At 37.5% G+C, this 24,108-nt stretch overlaps 1 protein-coding gene across 2 annotated transcripts; it reads left to right on the top strand.

Moving 5' to 3' along the window:
- Nucleotides 1–2,192: 2,192 nt before the first annotated feature.
- Nucleotides 2,193–22,515, top strand: LOC132113260 (potassium channel subfamily K member 2-like). 2 transcript variants are annotated; one of them, XM_059521073.1, is made up of 7 exons: nucleotides 2,193–2,508; nucleotides 4,158–4,468; nucleotides 8,386–8,503; nucleotides 15,693–15,853; nucleotides 17,642–17,828; nucleotides 17,989–18,128; nucleotides 21,286–22,515. In XM_059521073.1, coding segments are annotated over exons 1-7 (1,242 nt in total). In that variant the 5' UTR covers nucleotides 2,193–2,507; the 3' UTR covers nucleotides 21,610–22,515. The 2 variants fall into 2 exon arrangements, with proteins under 2 accessions (XP_059377056.1, XP_059377055.1); XM_059521072.1 differs by having other exon boundaries at nucleotides 2,193–2,511.
- Nucleotides 22,516–24,108: the final 1,593 nt, after the last annotated feature.

The raw sequence follows: 24,108 nt of genomic DNA, 5'->3' as shown, positions 1-24,108 counted from the left end.
AAGAATATATATTAATCAATGCAAGTTGTACAAATAGTTGAAAAGCAGCCTTGAACAGTGTTTTAGAATTTCTACTGCTTTGTAACTGGTGGCAAGCTGTACTCTAAAAGCAATAGAAAATATCTCTCATATCTTAGGTTATAACATAGAATAGAACTATTCAGATTGTAGTCCTATAGCTCAAAAGAGAATCGTATGTGGTTATTATATCTTTTCACATTTTTTTCTACATAAATTACAAGGAAGCCCCAAGGATGAGTTTCGAAGCTTGGGTATTTTTCAAAAAAGAAAGAAGATTTGATTTTATGAATACTGTTAGTCCTTTCTGCTCTAATTATGGTACACTTAGATGCCCATAACGGTTTGGACATTTGTGTGACTGGTGCAGTCCGATTCCCCAGCAAATTAATCTTATGAGCTGGTTCATTTTAATGAATCAAAAAACACAGCACGAACAAAGATTGCAGGATAAATTACTCTTATGTGTACTGATTCGTTTACATCAGATATACAGCATGAAAACTCTTTGACAATTAACCTATTAAATCTATTTTATTACAGTAAAATTGTAGAAGCCTGTTTTTTTTTGTGTTTTTTGCATATTGACTACCATTTTATAATCACAGTTTTATTGCAAATGCCATGGTCAAACTATGGTTAGTGTTGCAAAACCATGGTTAACTTGTGGTTACCATGGTTTAACTAGTAACCATTGTTTTTTGGTTATTCGTAGTAAAACCATGATTAATTTTTGTAGTGTAGTCTGACTCTCTAAACTTTTTCATTCAGACCAATTTTTGAAATAGGCTAATCAGACAGTTATTTAAGTACTTAACCACAAGTTAAGTTTCGTCATTTCTGCCTCAAAACGAACCAGCTGTTGCTGTGTCATGTTCAGGCGAAGATTAACGCAGATGTTTGCCTAGGCTGCAGTTTATAGGGCCCCACGTGTGCAGGGACCTCGGATTGGCCGGAATATTTTTTTTATTATTTTACATTTTCTTCAGCGAGAACGAAAAGACCATCACTGGCCCATAAGAAACATCAAAGGAGGGTTTGTTGCAGAGCATCTTGCAAAATTAATGTCTTGTATTGTAGAATGACTGGACGATGGATGAATGACAAACGTTATAGAAGCTCATAATTCATGTAGTCTAAGGTCTGAAGAGACATGAAATCATACAACCCAGTCACTTGACCAAAAACAGTTACAGTGCTTAAGTGTTTTTTTTTTTTACTGCATATAATAATTTATACTCAGAACTGAAATTACATTTATTACAAGATGATTAGTTAAATTAATTCTTCCAGTCATTTTTATAAATAAATATGTAAAAAATCTTTGTGTCACGTCTCATGTCTTGAGTTTATCGGCTTTAATGATAATAAAAATAAATAAATACATAAAAAAAGACAAGGAGAAAAATCACTCCATGGCATCTTTTATAAGAATGTATATAGTGTAAATTGTTCCTTACCATCATTCACATATATGCAACCAATAAATAATTATACTACTATAATTAATTAATACTACTAAGAAAGAGCACATATTTCTACTTGATTCTGCTCTCAAAATGCACCAGATTTATACATTTAAATTCAAAATGAACAGAATGTTCTTATACCTGCAGAACCCCCTAGACTAGAGGAACCGATGTTTACCCATCACAGTCTCACAAAATCCCATGGTGACACTGAGAATGTAGTGGAAACACTGTAGGACTGGCTGTCTCAGTGTGTGTGTATGCCAGTTCACCTTACTATGCGTGTGGACCATGTGTGGCACTAAATACATTTCTTCAGTAAAGTGTAATGATTAAGGAGGGGCCTCAAACAAAGAGCAGCCTAGGGGCCCCTGATCACCTTAATCTGCCTCTGGTCATGTTAGCCAAAGACTTATTTGTAAGTCTCGACTAGTTGTTTGTTTGTTTTATCTGCTTTGTTGAGATCTGAATTTAACTTCACAACAATCTGAGGGGCTTTTTCAAACCTCAAAAGTACTGGAGTCTTTCGGAAGGATGGGAATGAGAATAGTTCATTTCCTCGCGATTCTTTATTGCCATATTTCTGACTAACATGAGATGTGACCTGCGGCAATGGAGTGACGCGCGTGGAAACGTGAAACCTGCCCACGGTCCGTGAACACAACATACGGAGAGCGCGAGCGTCTGTGAGCGTGGAGACGGACAGTGAGCGCCCTCATGATGAGAACAGCCACTCCAATTATCCGTGTGCCTCCCGTGGACACTCCCTTCTCACTTCAGTGCTTACTCAACCACGAAATCCAGCGCTGGATTCCAAGATACCGCTCGCGTGGAGATTTAAAACTGGACAGAGACATAATCATCCAGAAGAGAAGACGGAGGGATGCGAGGGCGTTTGGGGCCATGATTAACATCCAGTTTTTGCGTTTGTGCTCCGGAATAGAACGAAAAGACAAGAAGTCAAGTGGTCTAGCACTCAAGACAACAGATGAGGGAGTGCAGGAAGAAGAGATCTGACAAAGTAGTAAGTGCGCAATGTTGCATAATTGAATTGTTTATTATGTGTTGCATAGTAAATTTGGCATGATAGGCTACTTAACCCATTTAGGCCTGAATTATGTTTGCGGGACACCAAAATAGAATCCTGCTTTAATTCTACTACAAATGTGAACATAGTTGGTAATGTATCAACAGAATTGGTTATTTTTAAAATAGTTCTTTCTCCATATAGTTTGGCATATATTCTGAACAGTAAAATCTTGATAATTATAGATATTTGTTCAAGACAAAGTTAATTCAAGTTCTAAAATCAAGGTGTTTTACACAATGATCAATATTAATAAAGTAATAGCTGGAATTCAGTATGTCTTACAGCAGATAAAGTAAAACAGTGTTGCAAAACACTTGGTGATGGCTACTAGATTGAATTCTGCAGGGTCTGAACCTGTAACCTTTCGGTGGCCAGCTTAGATTATGTATCACAACGCCACACCACCCACACCACTTTGACATGTTTCCAGATTTGTAGGAGGAATGTTGCTGGAATCACATCTATCAGTTTTGCAGTACAGTACAGCCTCTTCTGCTATAACTGGGACCCTTCAAAAATAATAAATAAAATCTTTAATGCAATGTAAAGGATTTTCTAATGATTACAGATATTACCTTTCAGAGTCAATGTAAAACGAAATATTCTGCATATTGTTTTAAGATATATGCTGGGCAGTTCTGTTATAAAATTGGGACCAAAACATTTAAAAACAAACAGCAAAGAGAAGTGATTTGAATGGATCTGCATGGGTTAACATTTCTGATATCCTCTGGAAAAGAAGTAAAAAGTGGACATGCTCTGCTAGAGCCCCCTGGGGCTTCAATAACTAACAGATCATTAATAAGCATTGAGGTCTGAATTATGCACAGAGGGAAAATCTGCAGCTCTAAATTAGTGCTAAAACTTGTGTTGCCTTGCATAACATACTTCCACACACTGCATACTGGATACTAGTGAGGAGAACATTACGTCCACTATCACAGGTTTGCTAGAGAGGCTTTTCACACTTGCCTGAAACACTGCAGAAGTCAGTAGAGAAGGAATAAAAATTAAAATCCTCACGGATAAAAGGCCAGTTTCACTTCTTGTATGATGTTCTTGAATAAAAATCCAGCCTAAAGTCAATGGTAAATGCTTGTGATTAGAAATAATCAGTAAATACAATGTTCCCAGTGTACAAATTCAAAATACTCAATGGTTCAGAATAATAACAAGCTAAATCCAAGTCCATAATCTAAATCATATTCATCACTGTTTTAAAACCCTGCAGCTGTCTGTGCTATTATTTATTAATGCCTCCATGTAAAAAACATGAATGTGTTTTCGTTCATGTACAAACACAAATGGAAAAATTATATTATAAATATCTACAAACAAAGCAGAACTCTTTTAATGGAAATACAAATAGTTATAGAATAAGCAGTGATTTCTTTAAAATTACAGCTGTTTTTTATAACCCCCCCTCCCATCTCTCTGTCTCTGTCTCTGTCTCTGTCTCTGTCTCTGTCTCTGTCTCTGTCTCTGTCTCTGTCTCTGTCTCTCTCTCTCTCTCTCTCTCTCTCTCTCTCTCTCTCTCTCCTCGCTCTGTCTTGCCCTCTCTCTCCTTTTGTTCAACCCAGTGGCTGCACCTGATCTTTTAGATCCTAAATCAGCTACACACAACACCAAACCACGGCTGTCGTTCTCTTCCAAGCCCATTGTATACAACTCGGGGGATGATTGTGATACCATAACCACCGTAATGAAGTGGAAAACAGTAGTGGCGATCTTCCTGCTGGTTGTTCTGTACCTGATCATCGGAGCCACGGTGTTCAAAGCTCTGGAACAGCCCCAGGAGAGCTCGCAGAAGTACCTCATAGTGCAAGAGAAAATGAACTTCCTTTCCAGGCATACCTGTGTCAACGTCTCTGAACTGGAGGACCTGGTCAAGGTACAAACTCCAATTATTTGCTCTCGTGCTTGAAATTAGAATTCAAACAAGTATCTGTTTGTATAGGTAAAAATAGCCTTCTGGATATTGATTCAAAGCATATAGTGGTTTTGTCTGCAGAATGTTGAGTGAATATACTAATTGTTGCCAAAATCAATAATGACAGCTCGGAAGTTGGCAGAAATGGTCTGTAATCTGATTAATTGGAGCCAGAAAACACTAATTGGACATAAATTGTTCTGTGCATGTTGTTCTGTTTCTGAAGTATGATGCAGTCTTTTCTCGTAAAAATTATTTCTCGTAAAAATTCTAAGATTGTCTAAGATTTCAAACTAATTTGATCTGTATTAATGTAATATTCAATAATTGTGAATCAAATGTCTTAAATGTGCGTTAAATCATAAGCACTTAAGATGGAAGTGTTGCTTTATTCATAAGATGTTTTTGGTGACATGTACTATAAATAAATAATTTTTATAATAAGTTATAAGTTCAAATTGAATTTGCAACTTGGATTGAATCAGCTAGTTTGATGTAATATTTCTTTATATGATTTGCATACTTCTAGTGCAGTTGTAGTGTGTTGTAGATGTGTTAAAGCAACATCCTCTCCTATTCCTGTTGTTCTCGGACAGCCCATAATTCTACATTTTCAACCCCTCTCCTTTCCCTTACATTAAATTACATCCCAACACACTGCATTCCCCTACTTACCATCTCTTGATTATTGGTGTAGCGACGCTCACGTTCGCACACCTCTGAACAAATGTTCATTCCTGCCAAGTTGCTTTGCTGCCAGCAGCCCAAGTCCAGTGGTGATTGTGCCAACATTTGGAAGGTGTTCAGAAACAGGAAAACCTCCCCACGGAATGAATGGCCTCTCTTTGCCTCTCACTTTTGGCAGAGCTCTAGTACAGCCAGCTGGGAGCAGATACTCTCAGGGCTCTTACAGCATATCTGCTATACAGCATGTAGGCCAGGAGAACCTGCACACTCATGTGCAGATGTTTTTCACAGTGTTTACATTTCTTATTCACTGCTTAGTGAAAGTGTGCCCAGTTTTTATTTATTTACTTTTTTTTTTTTTGGCTACATATTTCTAGGCTAGTGAGAATATGGCTAAAACATGGACTAGGTCAGCATGGCCAACACCTGATATACCCACTACAGAATAAATAGATAGAATAGAATGTGTTGCAGTAACCTAATGTGACATAAATAAAGAAATTTGAAATATTTCCTTTTTTGGCCTGTTAGTGATTCAGCACTGTTAGTGCTTATTTAATCACCCCTAGTTAAAAGTAATATATTTAAAATACATTTATTTCATACTATGTATAGTTCAAATCTATTAATATATTTTCTGACATATCACTCTATACTCCAAAATTATAATTAAACTTTATTTGGAGTAATGCTTTATGCTTTGACACACCAAAGAGGAGAGGGTTCCAGTCCCCAAATTCAGTTCAGAGTGCCCTCCAGTGCACGTTCCTCGAAAGTGCCCTCAAGTGTCTGCTCCTCCAGAGCGCCATCCTGTTCCCGTGTTCAGCCTAGAGGGGGCTCCCAATCCAGAGTTTAGCCCTGAATAGTCGGAGGCTCACAAATGACCGCCCTCCCACTCAGTCCTGCCTCCTCCACCACTGTCGTCTGGCAGCCCCTCTGCTCGCCCTCATCCCACCATCATTACGGTGTGAGCTCCGTGGGTCTGCCATCCTCCAGAGTTGCCATGACTGGAGAATTCTTCACCTCCACCTCCCTCATCCCTCCAGCTCCGCCTTGGTCGGGTGTCAACTCACCATCGCCTCAGGACACCACTCCTCCGGCTGCACCTCATCACTCCATCCTACCGGCTTCACTGGGTTCCTTCCTCCCGCCAACTCCACCTTGATCCTCAATCACTCCAATTCAACCTGCAGATCTCTGCCTTCACCTCGGTTGCCCGAGCCCTCGGCTCCACCCTGGACCCCCGGATCCTCAGGCTCCTCTGCCACCTACTTTGCCGCCTTTGGTTGGCCCCCTGGAGTCGGCGACCATTCCTCCTCCATGGCTCCCCCCTCCGTCGGCTCCACCTTGGGTTGAAATTATGGCTGTGGCCTGGGTCTGGCTGGGCACCTCCTGCTCCGGGTCCCTCCTGTCTCCTCACCGGACCCTGTCTGACGGCGCCTTCCCAGGTGTCCGTCCTATTCCGGAACCTCCTTCAAAGCTCCCACCCAAATGGCGTAATATCAAGATCATGGACTGTCTGTCATGTTTTGCCTTTGTTTCTGTTCCCTTATTCAGTCCTGTTTCTGTCCTCATTTTGTTAATTAGTTTGATTATGTTCCATTGTCACCTGTCGTCCCCCTAGTCTGTTTAGTTTGTGTTGGTCAGCTCTACTTGTTTCTACGTATGTTTGCCCAGCTCCTATTGTAGATTATCCCATGTTTTCATTTAAAGACTGTGAATTCTACTTCCTGTCTCCTATGTTCTTCCTGCAGCTGCGTAATATGACAATCACATTTCATAATTGAAACTTTGCTTTTAAAATTTGCAATGCAGTTTACCATTATTTTAACATCTCTTATTACAACTTTATTTTCAATCTTTTTTTTTTTTTTTTTTTTTTTTTTGTTACCTGGACATTAAATTTTGTAATTGCAACTTTATAATTATTATTATTATTATTATTCAGACATTACATCTTATTGTTGCAAATTTACCATTGCAGGTCATGCAGTTGACCATTATTTGAACATTGATTTCATTGTAATGACAACTTTATTACATACTGTAATTGCAACTTTTTTAAAATATTGCAGTATCATTTTTTGTTATTTGGACATTATCTCGCAATAGTGACAAGATGACTACTACTATAACACATTCTTGTCTCATGTACATGTACTGTACAACCCCAAGTCATGGTTAATATTTGAGAGAGATATAGTGTGTGAGCTGTGATTTAAGGACCATGGACAGCTCCACTTTTTGTCCTTCACTTAGTTTTGTTTCTAAAATATGCATACTTATGAAATGAGTACCATTACAACTGCAAAACTTTGATATTCTACTTACTTTTGTGTTTTTAAAGTTTGAACTTACCTAGTGGTAATTTTGGTTTTGTTTTGTTTTTAAACAAAACTCTTTAATGAGACATGCATTCCCTAAGTTTGGAAACAATCCCAGCTACTACTAAGTCACTTTAGGTCTTCAGGATACATAATGATCAGATAAGGAGGTATATCAATCTCAATTACACCATGATTCTTTCTTTACAAAAAAAAAAGCACACTCTGAAACAGAAGAACCACAAGAGGAATAATATTATCCCTGCTGTACAAACACAGGTGCACACATTCGATAAGGCAGCCGTTTACTATAACAGATTTGACAGTGAATGAAATTACAGATCAAATTCTGTCTTAACTCCCAGCTGACTTGGTAATGTGTGATGTAAAATCCAGAGATGCTGTGGAAGACTGATAAAGAACAGATCCGTGTCTTTGTTTGAGGCTCTGAATGTAGGCAGTTGGAGCCAGTCATCCTATTCATTCAGAGACATACAGTCTGCTGTAGATTTAAACATGTTACACAGAATAACAGCTGGGCTTGTACTGGAAATAGCATTGTTGAATATGATTCAGCTGGGGTGCATGGAAAATATAGATGTTACTTTCTAAATAAACATGAATACATAGTCTTGAATTTGCTCACCTTCATGTCAATCTGACCATGCAATATTTTCTTCCTTTTGTGAAACATGATTGGAGGAGGTACTAAACAGAACGACTCATTTTGTGTTTCACAAAGAAAGAAAATACGGAGTCGGTATAACAGGGAAAGGGAGTAAATTATAACTTATTCTATTTTTGGGGTGATCTGTTGCTTAGTTTTAATTTTTGGAGATTATTCTTGACCTGTTTTCTCATCCACAGCAAGTGGTGTTTGCTATCCGGGCTGGGGTCAATCCCTCGGGTCACCCCTCCAATGAGAGCAGCATGTGGGACCTCAGCAGCTCCTTCTTCTTTGCAGGGACTGTCATCACCACTATAGGTGAGTTACAGCTGGACTCATTATGAATTCTCTAATTGATTCTTTAATTAATTAGATAATTGATTAGATATTTTGAACTTTATTGTTTCTTCATTAAGGTGACAAAAGCCACTTGGAGAAAGCTGCTTGGTGAAACAAATGAAACTTAGGAGGCCTTGAGAGTAAAATGAAAAGACCACAAATAAGGCTGCATAATTAAAAAAAAAATTAATTTATAGCTGCTGCAAAAATTAATCGTGAAACGTGTAAATTACAGCATTCAATGTAGGAATGTCAATCAGTTTGTTTTAGAAAGAAGTATCTTATGCTCACTAAGGCATTTATTTGCTCAAAAATACAATAAAAACAAATGTTGTGCAATAATCTAAAATTTTAATTAACAGGGTTTTTCTGATGATTCTCAATGTGTCACAAACCACGATGGAGACAGAGGGTTTAGTGAAAGTGAACAGTTTATTTACAAGTGGTAATGTGACAAGGTGTTGTTGAGATGTAGATAGGTTCACTTCCAGAGCTCTGGAGATCAATACACAGAGAGTCAGCTTAGGAAAGTCACTGGAGATTGTCGTGGGGATATCTAAGGACATAGGAGGGACAGGCTAGTAGAGAGAGGTCGGGTACCACTTCATGGTAGTGAATTGTAGACCAGACACTGGAGTACTGAGGTGAAGGTGTCTTTATCCTGGTGAGTGATTGCTGGGTGCAGGTGCAGGTGATCAGTACTCCGGTGATTGGGATCGTGTTTGATGAGAATCAGGTGCGGGTGATGTTTGGGTTGGCTGTGATGGAGAGTTCCTGACATTATCCGCTCTTTCAGGAACGGCTCCTGATGCCCTGATGCTACAAGGAGAGTGACCACAGCCTTTGGGTGAGGGACGATCAGGATGTTGTTGATGGAACTCTTCAAGAAGCATGGGGTCTAGAATATCGTCCCGGGCCACCCAAGAACGTTCTTCTGGTCCGTACCCCTCCCAGTACACCAGGTATTCCAGCCGGGCACCCCGTTGCCGTGAGTTCAGGATTTCCTTCACCTGGTAGATGGATGGTTGTTCTAGGATTTCTGGAGGAGGGGGTTCCTGAGGTTCCGGGGCATCTGCAGTGGAGGGGGAGAAGGGTTTAAGGAGTGGAACGTGGAATGAGGGGTGAATGCGGTACCTGGGAGGTAAATGGAGCCTGTAGGTTACCTCATTTATCTGCCTCTCGACCGTGAATGGACCAATGTAACAGGGACTCTGCATTGCTGACGGAGACGCAGATCCCTTGTTGGTAGCCAGACTTTATCCCCTGGATCGTAAACTGGAGTGGTGGCACGTCGAACATCCGTAAAGGCCTAGTGTCTTCGTATGGCGCGCTGGGGGTGGATGTGAGCTGAGTCCCACACTCTCTCGCTCGCTTGGAACCAGTAGTCCACAGCTGGAACGTCCGAAGGTTCACCTTTCCAAGGGAACAAAGGGGGTTGGTAACCGAGCATGTACTGGAAAGGGGGTGAGGCCAGTGGTACATTGTCGAAGGGAGTTCTTTGCATACTCGGTCCAAGGAAGGAAACGGTTCCAGCTGTGCTGGTCTTCTTGGCAGTATGTTCGGAGGTTCAATCCGAGTTCTTGGATCTTCCTCTCAGTCTGGCCGTTAGTCTGTGGCTAGTACCCAGAGGATAAGTTAACCGTCACCCCTAAGAGATGGAAGGCTTTCCATACCCTGGAGATAAATTGGGGACCCCGGTCTGACACAAAACCCTCAGGTAGGCCAAAGTTGCAGAAGACATGGAGTGGAAGACATGGCACAGACTGAGCAACTGCAGACATACCTGATGACATCCTGGGACATACTGGGCCACCAGTACCGAGCTTGGAGGAGGAGTGTAAGGGTCCGTTGGCTGCCTGGATGTCCAGAGCCCAGTATACTGTGAACTGAGCCCAGAAGGGATTGCTGCTGGGAATGTTGTACCCAAGGAACTGCACAGTGGAGCGATGGAATTCACCCTTCTCCAGTTTTAGGAAGAAATGGTGTTGTCTGAGCTTCTGGAGGACCTGTGTTACGTGGTGGCGATGTTCAGCCAGGTTCCGGGAATAGATAAGGATGTCATTGATGTAAACTATGACTGACTTGTGGAGGAATTCCCGTAACACCCATTCATGAAGCCTTGGAAGATAGAGGGGGCGTTGGCAGGTCCATACGGCATAACGTAGTACTCGTAGTGACCAGAAGGGGTGATGAAGGCTGTCTTCCATTCATCCCCTTTGCGGATTCGAACGAGGTTATAAGCGCTCCGCAGGTCCAGCTTGGAGAAGATGTGGGCTCCACAGAGTTCCTTGAGGGTGGCAGGGATCAGGGGAAGTGGATGCGGCAGCTTGACTGTTTGTGAATTCAGGACTCTATAGTTAATGCAAGGCCTCAAGCCCCCGTCCTTCTTGCCCACGAAGAAGAAGTTGGAGGTAGCCGGTGAGCAGGATGGTCAGATGAATCCCTGCTTGAGGGCCTCCTTGATGCAATTCTCCATTTATTTACAAGTGGTAATGTGACAAGGTGTGGTTGAGTTATGGATAGGTTCACTTCCAGAGCTCTGTAGATCAATACACGGAGAGTCAGCTTAGGAAAGTCACTGGAGATCGTTGTGGGGATATCTGAGGACATAGGAGAGACAGGTTAGTAGAGAGAGGTCGGGAACCAGTTCATGGTAGTGAACTGTAGACCAGACACCGGAGTACTGAGGTGAAGGTGTCTTTATCCTGGTGAGTGATTGCTGGGTGCAGGTGATCAGTACTCCGGTGATTGGGATTGTGTTTGATGAGAGTCAGGTGCGGGTGATTGGGGTGGCTGTGACAGAGAGTTCCTGACACAATGTTTCATTTTAATAAAAATCAAAAATTTATTTTGAAATAGAAATCTTTTGCAACATTCAAAATGCATTTACAGTCATTTTTTTATTAATTTAATGCATTCAGAATAAAAAAAACATAATTTCTATTAAAAAAAATATTTCTGACCCATATGACTATTTCTTCAGCTGAACACAAAAGAATAATAATTATTTTGGGTGAAATCAACAGGGAAATAATGTTTGTCATAATAGTGTAGTTCTGACTTATTTATTGTCATGTAGGGTTATGTATCTACACACAAAACATATTATAGATTCATTTATCAGTGAATAATCAGTGGCAGCATTTTTCATTTTGACTTCATCACTAAGGATATGTAGGAAATTGTGTTAACATTATTTAATAAGCTTTATTAATGAACCTTAACTAATCCGTTAGACCGTTCTTGAAAATGACATGTGTATGACACCTTTGAAACCTGCTGGAACGGAGCCAAGTAGTGGATTAAAGAGCAAGCCCCCCTTCATCAATCCCCTCAGTGTCCCTCTTAGGTTGTGAAGTATGAAGGGCAATTACTGAACCGAGCGGGTCTGGTAGCTTGACCTTTTATACGCCGATGAAAGAGGCCAAGGTCTTGGAGCTACCTCCCATCACATCATATTTCCAAGTTTTGTATAAATGTTCAAAAGTCTGGGGCCACTAAGATTTGTGTTGTTTAAAGAAATTTATATTTGTATATGACAAGAATGTAATTAGTTGATCACAAGCGACAGTAAACATTCACACAAGCACACACACACAATTTGAAGTGTCCTTATGCGGTCATCTGTTGGTGAGGGCATCACATTCAGTAATACTCAGGCATCAGCACATGAGAGCCAAGTATTTGCCAGTGTCGCAGCCCTCACAAGACACACTTATGTGCTCATTAAGCTCATTCAGACACTGTTGTTACATCAGGTTTGCGTCAGTCATCCAGTAAGTAGTGCTGCTTCACTAATGAGGGTGGCATGAAAATGTTTTGCTCCTTGTGTCAAACTGACTTGTTTTGTGCTCAAAGTCAGCACATGACATTCATTTCTCACCAAATTAGACTGAGATATCTGGCCGTTTATTGCTGAGGGCAGATATTATCCTTCTTTTTTAACTCGTAATTTCAGTCATTTAGGTGTCATGATTCGTGAATGTGCTCATGGTGTTTTTTTATACTGGAGTTGCTGAATGGTTTAGGTGAGGGATTCTTAACTACTTTTTTCTGAGTACTTTACTTTTTGAGAACTTTATTTTCTACCTTAATGCACTTTTATTTTATTTGTTATTATCATTATCATTATTATTATTATTCAAAAAAAGGCTGAAATTATTAAAGTACAGTCAAGTAAGAAAAAATAGGGTCCATACACTCCTTCAAGAGGACTGGCTGGAGAACAAATATGACTTCACACCCTCAAATATACAAAACAAACAAATATATTTTTGATAAATATTATCATTATTATGTTTTTAAGCGTTAGCCTATATTTTTAAAAGCAATTGTTTACAAATTTGGGTAACCGAGAAAGAACTGGAGGATCTGCTGAAGTGTAAACTATCAGTACAAATCTATGTTATATCTGTTCTTTGTCATAAAAAATACATTTATTGAAAAGGAGAATTTTTTTTATCTGTAGTCCTACTATTCCTACTATTCCTATTCCTACTACTATATATATTATTTTAACAAAAGCTGTTTTTTTCTTCAGGGTTATTAAAACCAGTAGTTCAGATTTGTATTTGATTTTCCATCCCTCTCTCTCTCTTTTTTAGCAATATTTTTGCAAAAAAAAAAAAATAATGTTGTGTTCAATAAATTATATAAGTATATTTGAGTTTGCAAGACATAAAGACACACACTGCTATTCAGAAGTGTGGTTTGCAAAAAACAAGTGTGGTTTGTTTTTTTTCAATAAGGATGCATTAAATGCAATAAAATTACATTAGAATATTACAGATTAGTTTTAGTTTTAAAGAAACACTGTTATTCTGAACTTTCTAAAGAATCTTGAAAAAGAAACACTTCCACTCTTTCCGCATTTCAGTATTTAGCACATTTTCAATTAACATGAAGCTGTCAAAATGTTTCTTGAGCACCTTTAAACAGTCTGTATGTGGTCAACAAATGTAGGACTTAGTGACACCAGACCAACTGGTGTGTATTCAGCATAAAGTTGAGTCAAGGATTGAGGATGCTGACTCATGGTATGCTGAACCACACATAGTCAACACTGTTTGCTTGTATGCAGATTCAGTGTTTAGCTTTTACGAGCACAAAAGATTTAATAAACAAATCACATCAGTTTAAGCAGGGAGATGAAGAGCACAGTCCATTTTTCTTTGAAGGTTATGTTTTAATCATCGATTTATCTTACTATGCAAGACACATAGGCATAAAAATATAAGACACGACACAATCACTGCTGGTTTATTTTTGGAAAACTTTAATCCGGCAGAGCAGCTATTTCATTTAAATCAATTGGAGTGATGCAAAACATTATTTGCAGGCCAGATTTGTCCCACAGGCCGCCACTATGGGTTCTTATCTAGAGTCTCTGACATATTATCGATTATTACATGTTATTTGTTTCTATTTAAAGTCAGGAAATTAGATTTTATATGAATAATGATGAGTTTGCTCACAGTATTGTTTGTATCAGGAGAAAATAGAAATACTGAAGACATTAACACACATTATAAATTTTTACTCTTGAGAAACGTCCTTATAGTTAATCTGCCGGAACAAGTATGATATTTTCATCCAGACTTGAACATGTGGATAATTTTTCCAAAAGACTATGTACAGTATAAAGACATTACAGTTATTTGTCTCCATTGTGCCATGTGTAATTAAGGTTGTCTCACAGAGAGCCAATTTTTATGGCTCTTTCATGGTTTTTTGATTTAATTAGATTTGAAAGAGGACAGATTGCATGAGGAGTAATTGAGCCCAGTTAATAAGCTTCAAGAAAAATGGAACATAATTGGATGGAAGCTGTTGCAGAAATGCCCACCAATGCTCGCCTTCACTCAGGGTGGTGTCCGGTGACTTAGCTTTTTGCTCTTGTAATTGCTTAAGTTCCTGCTGTGGTACAAGCACAACCACTGGTACTTTCACTGTCTCTGTCTCTTTCTCATTGTAAAACTTCCTTGCAAAACCATCAATTCACACAATTTCTATAGCGCTTTATACAAGCATTATGGAAACTCATCTATGGAGACTGCTGTAAAAGATAATAGGGTCATTATTTTTCCCAAGTCAGTTCAGTTTTGGTTCAGTTTAGTTCAATAACAGCGTAAAGTTCATCAAAGTTTAATTCAGCTATAAGTATTTCTAAAGAGTCCCAATCAGAGTTGGCTAAAAATTGTTTTTTTCCTTTTTTTTTTTTACTAGCACCAGCAGCATGTAGTCTCACAGTTTTAAAGGAATATTTTAGTACAAATTATTGTAAATCCACAGAAGCTGTCGAACATTGTTGATTAAAACAAAAAATTATTTAAAAGAAGCCAAAATCAAGGTTCCAGTGAGGCAGTTACAACAGAAGAAAATGGAGACCATTTCTGAAGAATTTAAAAGCATAAATGTGAATGTGAATAAAAAAAACAAACAAAACAAAAAACACTTGCATTAAATCTTCAGCTAAAACTTGTGTATTTTTAGAGTTGTAGTTTTATGTTCTCATCTTTGTCATTGTGTTTAAGGGTTTGCAGCATTAGATTTCATGGCAGCAAATTAGTAAAATTGCCATAAGTGCTTTTATTTGCGCTGAACCCAAAGATTGAATTGAACTGATTAATATAAAACTTCACATTTTATTGAGTTTAAATCAACAAAAAGAAGCCAATTACATGGGTGAACCTGATGGCAGGTATAATTTATCTCACCTTACTGTTACCCAGTCTGTAAAATGAACTAATTCCTCCTGCTTTCATGAGGCCTGAATACATTTTAAAATGCCGAAATCTATCCCAATTACTTTCCATTCAGCGCATTTACATTCCTGTAATGATTGTATCCGCTTTGCTCTTGTGCTATAGCTAAATTTAGATGTTGAATAGCCTTCACTGGGAGATTCTTCATAGAGGCAAGATGATACAGCCCTAATGCATGGTAAATTAAAGAAAGAGTTTTTAATGCACTAGGGGAGTATGATTTAAACATTTGTAGATACTTGGCATAAAATGTGCTGAATTATTTGTTTGTCTCAACAAAACATCTTACAAGCTTTAGAAACAATGAAATAATGTTTGTTAAAGCACAGCACCACTTTGTTTTGGCAGATTATGCCTGGAATCATTCAGTCTTCCTGACAGAATGACTTCTGTTTCTGTTTCAGGCTTTGGAAACGTCTCTCCACACACAGAAGGAGGCAGGATCTTTTGCATTATCTATGCCCTGCTTGGGATCCCACTCTTTGGCTTCCTGTTGGCTGGAGTGGGTGATCAGCTGGGGACCATATTTGGTAAAGGTATTGCCAAAGTGGAAAAGATGTTTGTGGTGAGTGTTTCATTCAGTTCAGCTGAAATCATTTAGAAAGACTAGCTAATTTTTTTTTTTTTTTTTTTTATTAATTCATTTTATAATCTACAATTATAATCCTTGTGCAGCATTTTCATACATAAATACATAGATTTTATTTTTAACATTGACCTGCACAATGTTAATAGCTATTTGAGTAAAAAAAAAAAAGAGAGAGAGAGACCAGATCTTTGAAATATTTGTACAAATTTTATGTAAATTTACCCCTGTGGCAGATTACTAAATCTAATCTAAAAACTAAATATTAATATTTTATTAATTTAGTTAGTCTGTGCACCCCAAATCCCTATAATCAGTAATAAACTATATTTTCTTCACTCAATAAGTCTCATGCCACTCTACAATAATGATTGTTTTGCGGAAAGGCTTTCTGATTGCTGTTAACCTTGTTCTGTGGTGCTGTCACATTTGATGATTCAATGTAATCACTTAAGTGCCTCTGGTGGCCATCTTTTTTACACTCGTTGCACATACACACTTTTATTCTCAACTGAGCTGTTGTGTTTTTGTGCAGGAACAATTAGAAACGTTGACGTGTGCAATGAGGTGCAAAATACAGAATTTGTCAATGCAGCATTGTGAATTATTTATTGCTGGTGCACTCATTCTTTTGTACAACACATCGTAAACAGATTCTTGAAGGCTGAAAGGAAAAATCCATCTTTTTTCAGAGCAAGTGTATATTTCTTAAATTCTACTAAACCGAGTGCAGCTTTCTGTCCTGTGTTGACACATTTCCACATTATAAGTGATCGTAATAGTTGGTTGCAGCATTTGTTTGGACAAACTGTGTAGTGCAGCATGAGTTATCAGTTTTCTTTGTCTATTTTTATTTTCCGTATTTTGGTCCTGTTCCTATCTTATTATCAGTGTTCTTGTAGCTCAATTGGTAGAGCATTGCCTTATCAAGCGCAAGGTTGGGGTTAGATTCCCCGGGAACACATGATAGGTAAAAATTGATAGCCTGAATGCACTATAAGTCGCTTTGGATAAAAGCGTCCTTAAATGCATAAATTTATTTTTGCATATTTTAAATGTTTATATCTGCTTAAAATGTTTTGGAGTATGCTGCTATTAAAGGTTTCTCAAAGTTGACACACAATGACTAAAACTCTCACTTTGATTTCATATGTTTTTTAAACTAGTTATTATAGGGTAATACTTAAACCAAGCAGATTATTCATCCTCCGGCATATTTGGCAATTCTCGAGCAATTGGGAAATAACTGTGACTGCTTGACTGATTAATATAAGTGTGAACATGCATAAATACTATTTTCTTTTTCTATTGTTAATTTATTTCAATTAAGAGACCATTAACTATGTATTTTGTCTCAAACTCCTAATTTGCTGCTTATTAATAGTTAGTAAAATAGTTGTTAAGTTTAGGTATTGGGTATGATTATGGATGTAGAATATGGTCATGCAGAATTTGTGCTTTATAAATACTAATAAACAGCCAATATGTTAATAATAGGCATGCTAAATAATAGTGAGAATTGATCTCAAAGTGTTATAAACCAATAAAATCTTACCAACCCCATACTTGAACAGTAATATCCTTCTATTTTCTCTATTTCTTATGTGTGATCATGTAAACTAGATGTCAGATGCTGCATAAGAGTGAGTGTTTTCATACGGTGTCTGGTCGAGTATTGTGAACGTCTGTCAACCATGACTATAATGAGCTTAGTTGTATTTGCGCCCAGCATTCTCACCTGCCTTCTCCTCTGTTTTTTTCTCCCAGAAATGGAACGTGAGCCAAACTAAAATCCGTGTGACATCCACGGTCCTGTTCATCCTGTTTGGGTGCCTGCTGTTTGTGGCCCTCCCAGCCCTCATCTTCCAACACATTGAAGGCTGGAGCACTCTGGAGTCCATCTACTTTGTTGTCATCACTTTAACCACTATTGGATTTGGAGACTTTGTGGCAGGTGAATGAAGTCCCTACTTTGCTACTTTAGTCTCCATTTCAAGATTTTGCTTTTTTTTTTTTTAAGCAAATAAATTCCCAGAAATCAACTCAAACTGAAGTAGTCATATTTCATCATGATAAGGTCAGTGGGTTGATGTGGGTTCATTTATCTCATTCAGGAGGCTCTGAGATAGAGTATCTGGACTATTATAAGCCCATCGTGTGGTTCTGGATCCTGGTGGGTCTTGCTTACTTCGCTGCAGTTCTCAGTATGATTGGAGACTGGCTTCGAGTCATCTCCAAGAAGACCAAAGAGGAGGTACAGTACAGTGCTTGTTGATATGCTTTAAGCCAGCAATGCCAGGTTGAGAACTGCACTTCTCTTCCACGGTTGAGCAAAAATCTGAATTTCAGAAATGGCTCCCTCTCAGTTCATGATTGTGAATTGAATTGGCCATGAGCCACAGGATATTGAATTACAATATAAATTGGAAAAGGAATTTACTGGATTGCACTTTGAACACATTCAACACAATCACACAACAGGGGAGTTTTATTTGACTAGCATAACCAAATGGTTGTGTTAGGAACAACATAAAAAAGAAATAAATAAAAAAGAAATTTGATCATTTGACATGTAGGCTTATTAAATGTTTAAAATGATGACATATTTACCTCAGAAATCACCCGACAAAAATCCATTTATTTCAGGTATGGTACCAATTTCAGCAATATAGACAACACTTGGTTATAAAAGAAATGAAGTGTTTTTTTTCATGATAAATGAAAGTTATTATTTTTAATATAATCAAATCTTAATAAACAGTGATTAATGTAATTGATACAATATAATTTTATACTTTTATAAATACTTTTATACTTTTAGGGATAATATACTTACTTAATACTTTATATATGTCAAGGAAGCATTAAAAATTACGGAGCCCCGCACATGACACGCAGGAAAAAATATTAGGCTAAATCGTGTGCATGATTTACTAATTCGTTCCCTCAATTTACTAAAACGTGCACACGATTACTATAGCGTTCCCTCGATTTACTATTGCGTTCACTCGATTTATAAATTGTGCGCACGATTTACTAATTCGTTCCCTCGATTTGCTAAAGTGTGCGCATGATTTAGCAAATCGAGCGAAAGCAATAGTAAATCGAAGGAATGCAATAGTAATCGTTTGCACGTTTTAGTAAATTGAGGGAATGAATTAGTAAATCGTGCACACAATTTATTTATTTTTTCTTGCATGTCATGTGAGGGGCTCCGTATAAAATTGATCAAAAGTCACAGTATAATGATTTGTGTATAAGATTTTATAAAATAAATAAATACTGTACTTTTGAAAGTTCTAATCAAAGAATCCTGAAAAAAAGGTATAATTTTCAACAAAAATATTAAACAGCACAACAGTTTTCGACATTAATATCTAATAAATGCAGTCTTGGTGAACATAAGATGCAATCAATCATTTAATCAATCAATAAATTAAAATAAATTCTTACTAACTCCAGAATGTTGGTAGTGTCATTTATAGTAATTAATTATGTAATTTTGAAACTACACTTACAGCAGTTATCCCATTAATTTCTTTAATTTCATTTCCATTTTAATCTCTGATTTGAATTTGATTTGAATTTAGGCCATTCTCAATTTAAGCATAAATACTGATGTACAAACTTTTTTCTGTACATATGAATGTTTGCCAAGAAGTTACCTCAATAAAATACTTTACTATTAATTTAATATATATTGAGCTGTATTTCTAAACAATATAAAAGCATTTGACTGTTATTTGGTTATTTTGGATTTCTGTCAAATTTATGTGCAGACACGGTTGTATTTGATTTATGAGGCCTGTATAAAATGTTCCAGGTCATGTCAGAGAGTTCATTATGTGTTATTGTGGCTTTGTTTGCTATGTTAAGTTCCAGGGTGCCAGGAGCCAATCACTGCTCAGCGCTGTGTTTAGCTTTCATTTACTCCAGTGTATGAAGTGAATGGGCTTCAGCCTGGAGAATTATGTGCTTGGATTAGCTGGAACAGAAGCTTTGCTCTGTCTGAAACACATAATGAGACATCTTCTCCAGACCTCTTGTGCTTTTCTGATGAGATCATAAAAGTGCAATTTTCTGACATTCTTTTCCAGTATCACAAAATACATAATTATCATTATGTTTAAGAGTTATGATTTGTCACTTACAAGCATGCAAGGAAAGTCTTTCACAGAATGAAGATTGTAGGCCTCAGTATTTTGCAGCAGAATACTTTAAATCTGAACCTGAAAATGTCTCACACTGAACTCCATTATCACATTTCACCAGAAATAGAGGAGAAGGAAGTGGAGTACAGGATTCATGTGAATGAAAGGTCTGAATGATCCAGTTCTGCTACCTGATTCTCATCTATAATACATCACCATTCAGGGTCTCCTAAATGCTTTAAATGTGCTGTGTAGTACGTACTCATATTTGCTAATACATCAGGAAATAAACCTCTTAAATTAGAACTTTTCAATAGTCCTGCAGGGAGCCAACCTAACCTACCATCTAATGACTTCATTAGAGAGGACACCAAAGAAGATTTTCTCATTAGTTTTACCCATTTATTCGTTTTTTCCCTATTACAACTACCGTTTTGAGAGGCATTGTTTCATAGTCCATCCATGCAAGTTGTCTTGATATTTAAATGACTCATTATGAACTATTTCTTCCAGAGTAAATTATAGTGGTAATGATAATATATTTAAAGAGGCTTCCTGGTAGTAGTGCATCAAGACAATTTTAAGCACACAGCTGAGAACATTAAAGATCATTTCTGTACATTTTAGTGGTTGGGTATTGGGTGCATTTGCAGATAGATGATTACACTGCACTGTACAAACAGTGTATAACATATATTCACTAGTATTTAAATGTTTAAAAAAACACTCAGATGTTTTTGAAAAGAATGAACACTTTTATTCATCTAGGATGCTTTAAATTGATCCAAAAAACTGCAAAAGACATATATAATGTTACAAATGGCTATTCTAAAACAACTATATAAAGAGTATACTGTACATTAGAATTGATACAAAATTTGGAAAGACGAAGCAAATATTATTACATTTTACACAATATGCCAAACTACTGAATAGCTATGCATTTTGTGAACATTAGTAAAAGCCAGAGAACTGAAACACATAAGTTGCACATGATAAGTCCATTAGTGGCTGTGTATTGGGTCAAAGGAGTCCTAAAAAATCCATAGCATGTCTGCACATGGTGGATGAACAGTACAGTCTCACAACACTCCCAGTAGCATTGAGACAGAATCAGCCCACATGCTTCTCGTTCCCTCGAGCTGAAACATTTTCACAGAAAACATGTTTTTGAAGTTCTGATTTGCACCTCTTAAATGCTTCTAAACACATGTGACACTTGACAGCGTTTGGTCCCACTGAACATTCCTTCTGTTCCAGGTGGGAGAGTTCCGCGCTCACGCCGCAGAATGGACGGCTAACGTGTCAGCGGAGTTCAAAGAGACGCGCCGCCGCCTGAGCGTGGAAATTTACGACAAGTTTCAGCGGGCAGCGTACATCAAGCGCAAGCTGTCATCAGAGCTAAGCCAAAATCCAGATCAGGACATGATGCCCTGCAAGAGGACCCTGTCTGTAAACTTCACGGATGAACTTGAGAAAAAAGGACTCTCTACATTAACAAAAAATGGTAGCCTGTACCTAAACGGTCTAACTCCGGACTGCCCAGATCACGGCGAGATCTGCATCATTGAACATCTCAAATAAAGCTCAAGCTTCTTCTGCACATGCGAAAACAGGAAGATACATTTGTGTCTACAAATATGTTTGTTCACAAAGCTCTATCAGAAGCATTCATATCTTTCCTGGATGTACTGTATGCTGGAATCAGTGAGCGGGTGCATTTATGCCTTGCTCCTGTCAGATGAATCTGTCTTTACATTTTGTAGTCGAGCGAAACACGACAGCAGCTTTTATTATCCAGTGAATCATATATGTGCCTTAAAATCACCAGGAACAGACTTCCCAGAAGCTGCTACACTGAATGATACGGAGAAATATATTGGTTTTTTTAGAGCCTGAACCACCAATCTTCTACAAACACTGACGAACTTAATGTGTTTTTGGATGCATATCCCAAACCCAGCATGTGTGAGCGTCTGTTCAAAAACCATTACAGGGTATCAGGCAAGAATAGCTGAGCGTTTATGATATTGACACAGATGTGATTGGTGGCTCAGCATTTATAGTTTATATATTGCATTAGCACATGCATTTAGAGTTTAAATCCACATACACATTCTGTTTAAAAGCAGTTGTGACCGAAAAGATATGAAACAATGTTGGAGTCGAAGCATCTCAGCTTGCATAATTTTAGATGTGATGTGCACTGATAGCATGATTCTGTAAGCAAATGCAAGTTTTCTGATAGAATTGGTCATAATTGGATATATGACCAATGCACAATCATTAATCTTTCATTGCCTGCTGAATAAAGAAAGTTGTGTGTTAATGCAATGTATAAATATATTTTTAGCATAAATCTTGTAACATTTTATGGCAGTTATATCTGCCTTAAAGTGATAGCTCAACCAAAAATTACTTTCTGGCATCATTAACTCACCATTATGTTGTTCCAAACCAGGAATATTATAGCTAACTAAAACTGAAACTAGAAAATAAAACCATTAAAAACACTGAAAAATAGAGAACACATTCAATATTAACTAAGAGTTTTCCCTCAATAAACTCCTAATTTGTTGCTCATTGATAGTAAGGAAGTTGTTTGTAGCGGTTATGTTTAGGTATTGGTTAAGGGACCTAGAATATAGTCATGTAAAATAAGGCTTTAATATGTGGTTTATAAGTACTAATAAACCGACAATATTCTAGTAATATATGTATGTTTATAAGCAACTAGTTAATAGTGAATAGTGTTCCTAAATCTAAAATGTCACCATAAAATTGCATAAAAAACAATAAAATTGCTAAAACTATAATAGTATATGATTCTAATGTGACTGCCGTAACATGACTTCAGTTTAACAAAACAAATCATTCTGGATTTTCTCGGTTTATGATTCCGTCACAAAAGTCTTATGGTGTTATGGTGAATAAATGATGACAGAATTTGACTTTTAGATGAACTTTTCCTTTAAACTCACATACTTTAAAACCAAATGAAATGTCACTTGATGACTGTGGAAGCTGGTGAACAGAGGAATGGCCAAAGAAGATAAGTATGTTTTATCACCGCTTGAGAAAAAGCTATGACTTTGCAGACTGTTCAGTTAAAATTTATTTCGTCACTAGCAATTTATTTTTGTCATATGGTTTTAATAATAGCATACATTTGCCATTAAGTGATGCTTTGAGGACTAAAGCAGGAATGACCATGAATGTTCTGTCAAATGCATGTAGGCTTTGTGTCAATACTAAGTGGATAATATTATAATAATCAAGCCCAGACAAATAGCCTGCATATGACAACCCACAGTAGACGGCAGAGAGGAAAAAATCATCAGGTTAATTTTTTTGACACTGGTATGAACTGAAACATTGCCTGTTGCATCTCTTTGTTTTGTATTATTAGTTTAGCAATGGTACGGTATGATTGGAAAGATTTTCAACAATAGCTAAACATCTGATTCATTACACTTTTTCAATGTAGAAATGAGGTTTATTCAAACAAGATGTATGCATTTCATTGTGATGATATTTTCTGGTTTTAAGAACTGAGAAACTGGAAAATCAATTTTCTTGCCTTAATTTTACCACATTTGATTTGTCAGAGGAGCGGTGCCAGACTAACTGTAATACAAGTATGTTCATCTTGCCTTTGCTCTTGTCTTCACCACTTAAGCTACCTGTGACATTTCTTGAAAACTGCTAGAAGTCTTGCTTGTTAAGCTTGGAATGTTCTTGTTATGCTATTACTTTTGTATTTAATTTTTTTTTCAGCAGCATTTTTATGAGAATTCCCTGAGCATTATTTGTGATGTTTCTACACAGACATGTTGGTGCTTTGCCTTTAAATAAGCAGAATAAACAAACAATATTCTTATTCTTCAGAAGATTGAGGGTGTTTTTCCTAATCAGTGTCTATTAAAACTGGCACTTTAAAAAAATTATTTTGTTTCTGAATTGAAGATCTTTAGATCAGGCCAAGCTGGATCAGGTCATTGTGGGAAAGAGCGATACTACCGTAAACAAGTGCCACACACTCACAGATCCCTCTCTCAGTCGCTGATACAGTCGGAAGCTGAC

The sequence above is a fragment of the Carassius carassius genome, chromosome 32 (assembly GCF_963082965.1).
Source record: "Carassius carassius chromosome 32, fCarCar2.1, whole genome shotgun sequence".
NCBI lineage: Eukaryota > Metazoa > Chordata > Actinopteri > Cypriniformes > Cyprinidae > Carassius > Carassius carassius.
Note: the sequence above shows the minus strand (reverse complement) of the source record. Positions and strands in the feature narration are given on the sequence as shown.

Bases quoted from the DNA above. Each gene is read 5' to 3' on its own strand.
- LOC132113260 (XM_059521073.1), top strand. The intron at 4,469-8,385 runs GTACAAACTCCA...TCTCATCCACAG, and splicing joins AACTGGAGGACCTGGTCAAG to CAAGTGGTGTTTGCTATCCG. The intron at 17,829-17,988 runs GTGAATGAAGTC...TATCTCATTCAG, and splicing joins ATTTGGAGACTTTGTGGCAG to GAGGCTCTGAGATAGAGTAT.